Source organism: Temnothorax curvispinosus, unplaced genomic scaffold (genome assembly GCF_003070985.1).
Source record: "Temnothorax curvispinosus isolate PA1 unplaced genomic scaffold, ASM307098v1 QBEX01001682.1, whole genome shotgun sequence".
In the NCBI taxonomy this organism is placed as follows: Eukaryota; Metazoa; Arthropoda; class Insecta; order Hymenoptera; family Formicidae; genus Temnothorax; species Temnothorax curvispinosus.
This window is the reverse complement of record NW_020211462.1, coordinates 2,788-5,033: the sequence shown is the minus strand read 5'-3', so window position 1 is coordinate 5,033 and position 2,246 is coordinate 2,788. Positions and strand designations below refer to the sequence as shown.

At 44.0% G+C, this 2,246-nt stretch overlaps 1 protein-coding gene across 1 annotated transcript; it reads right to left on the bottom strand.

Moving 5' to 3' along the window:
- Window positions 1-39: 39 nt before the first annotated feature.
- On the bottom strand, window positions 40-973 carry LOC112467780 (wolframin-like; the record flags this gene model as incomplete). Its single annotated transcript, XM_025036586.1, has 2 exons — window positions 891-973; window positions 40-154 (listed from the first exon to the last, which is right to left on the bottom strand). Coding segments are annotated over exons 1-2 (173 nt in total), but the record flags the coding sequence as incomplete, so codon positions are not given.
- Between the last annotated feature and the right edge of the window lie 1,273 nt (window positions 974-2,246).

The window sequence follows — 2,246 nt, the reverse complement described above, 5'->3', positions numbered from 1 at the left end:
TGGAACAACGTGGGGGAAACTTTGTTGCCAGGCGTATACTTCAACTTACCACATTGTTCCTCTAACAACTGCTTAGCCAAAATTACTTGAGATTCCGGACAGCCGTCTTCTGCCAATCGGGAACGTAACCGTCTAAGAGACCCTTTAGGTCCATCTATCAATAGGACTTAGAATTAGCTATTTAATCAGAAAAAAAAGACTAATCAGAATTCATGTCCTTTATATCAACACATATATCATATATATACACATGAGACATACAAGCTGACAGTTTATAAATAGAGAGCTTCACGTATCGCTTTCATTGCCAGCGACACATAAATATAATGATATATTCTATTATTACGTACAATTTCTGTTATTATGAATTTATTATTATTATATATATTATTTCTATTTCTTGGTATAATATAAGCTGAAGTAATAAAGATTGATATAAATATATAAACATTATTATTCTATTATTCTTGTTCTAATTATTTTCAATCTAATTTATTCAAATTGTTCCAATTTCGTTAATGATAATTACATATCAATTGCCAATTAATAACTGTTTATTTATTTATTATTTTTTTTTTTTTTCAATACTGCAAGATTGTTAGAACAAGAGAATGATAATTTTCAACAAGAAGTCAATTAGCGATTCTTTTAATGAAATTCGCGACGCGGTGCGGGGACCTGTCGGAGATTATAATCTCCATCATTTCCCCGTTCGACGATTCACCCTCGTCTGTTCGACAGACAGGTATTGGAACGCGTCGAATGTCGCGCCGTTTTCATCGCGAGCCACGTGCGCGCGCCTACGAAACGCGAGGTCGATAACGCCGTCGCCCGGGCGGTCCCCGGCGTACGCGCTCCTCCGTGAGTCGCGCGACCTCGGCGATGATTACCGTGTAGCGTCCACTGTTTTCTGCCGGATCTACCAGACAGCGGTACGATACCAGCCATGACTCACGGTCCGGGGCGGAGGGCGCGGTTCGAGAGTCCGTCCGACTCGCGTGCGCGCGACGAGCCTTTTCTCCTCTTGCGCGCGTACGCCGTCTCGCCGTCTCGCGTGCCGCCGAATCACCGCCGCGGTCACGTTAACGTAACGCGAAGATCACAATGCACGCACACCGCACACCACGCACGAACGTCGCGCGGCTCCGCCGAGCGCTCCTGTTGAATAGCGTGGCAGGCGTGGGTGCGCGGCGTGGCGCGGCGCGGCGCGGCGACGCGCGGCGCATGCGCGTCCCTAGCCGGAGTAACCAGCGTGAAGTCAGGCTAGGTTGGGTCAGGTTGAGTACGTAAACAAACGCCGGGCGCGCGACAGTGCCGCTCCGAAATTTGAATCTCTCGCGTTCCGCGGCTGCGGCTGCGGCTCTCCGTCTCCGCCTCGGAGAATCTCCGGCCGGAAGGCGAAAGGTTAGTTCGCGAGATTGAAAGATTTTGTCACGGTCTCTCATTCTTTTGTATTCTCTACAGGTCTCGCGGATTTTCATCTCGCCCTCACCCCAAGTAGCAGAGTGACGTCAAATGACGTATTAATTCCGTCATATTAATGACGTCTCTAACGTCATTAAGACGTCTTTAGACATTATCTTGCTACCTGGGAAATTCCTTTCCCGTCCCGCTAATCGTCTTGGCAACCGTTTTATTGCATTCGGTAGAAAATGTTACCAACTAATCGAGGTTTTTATGTATACGTGCGTCAAGACGATTCTAATGACCGCGAACGATAAATGACTTCTTAATTCACCGAGTGATATTTATCTTCCGAGTAAAGCATTAATTACTCGTTTCTCCTTTGTTACAGTCGACCGAAGGACGGAACGGAGAATTATTTTTTCATCGATCGAACTTGCATATTCTTAGGGAAATAATTAATTCCACTTTCGATTGCCTGTCCGTCAACATATATGAGAGTGAGTATTGAAGCAAACAATGTTTCTATTATAGGAGAATACACTTTTTTCCCTAAAACAAACTTTTTGCTACGATTATTTGTTAAGTCAGATCTCCTATGTTACACAATTAATATTTATTTTATCGATGCGAGTATCCAGGTAGCAAGATGACGTTTTATTGACGTTAAAGACGTCATTAAGACGGAATTAACACGTCATTTGACGTCATTCTTGCTACCAGGTAATTGTGTACAATATTGCACGAAGGAACGCTTTTTTATTCGCAACGCGTCTATTCTACCTATTCTACTGGAAGATAGATTTCGAAAAAATTTTTCAAACGCAAATCGATTTCCCAGA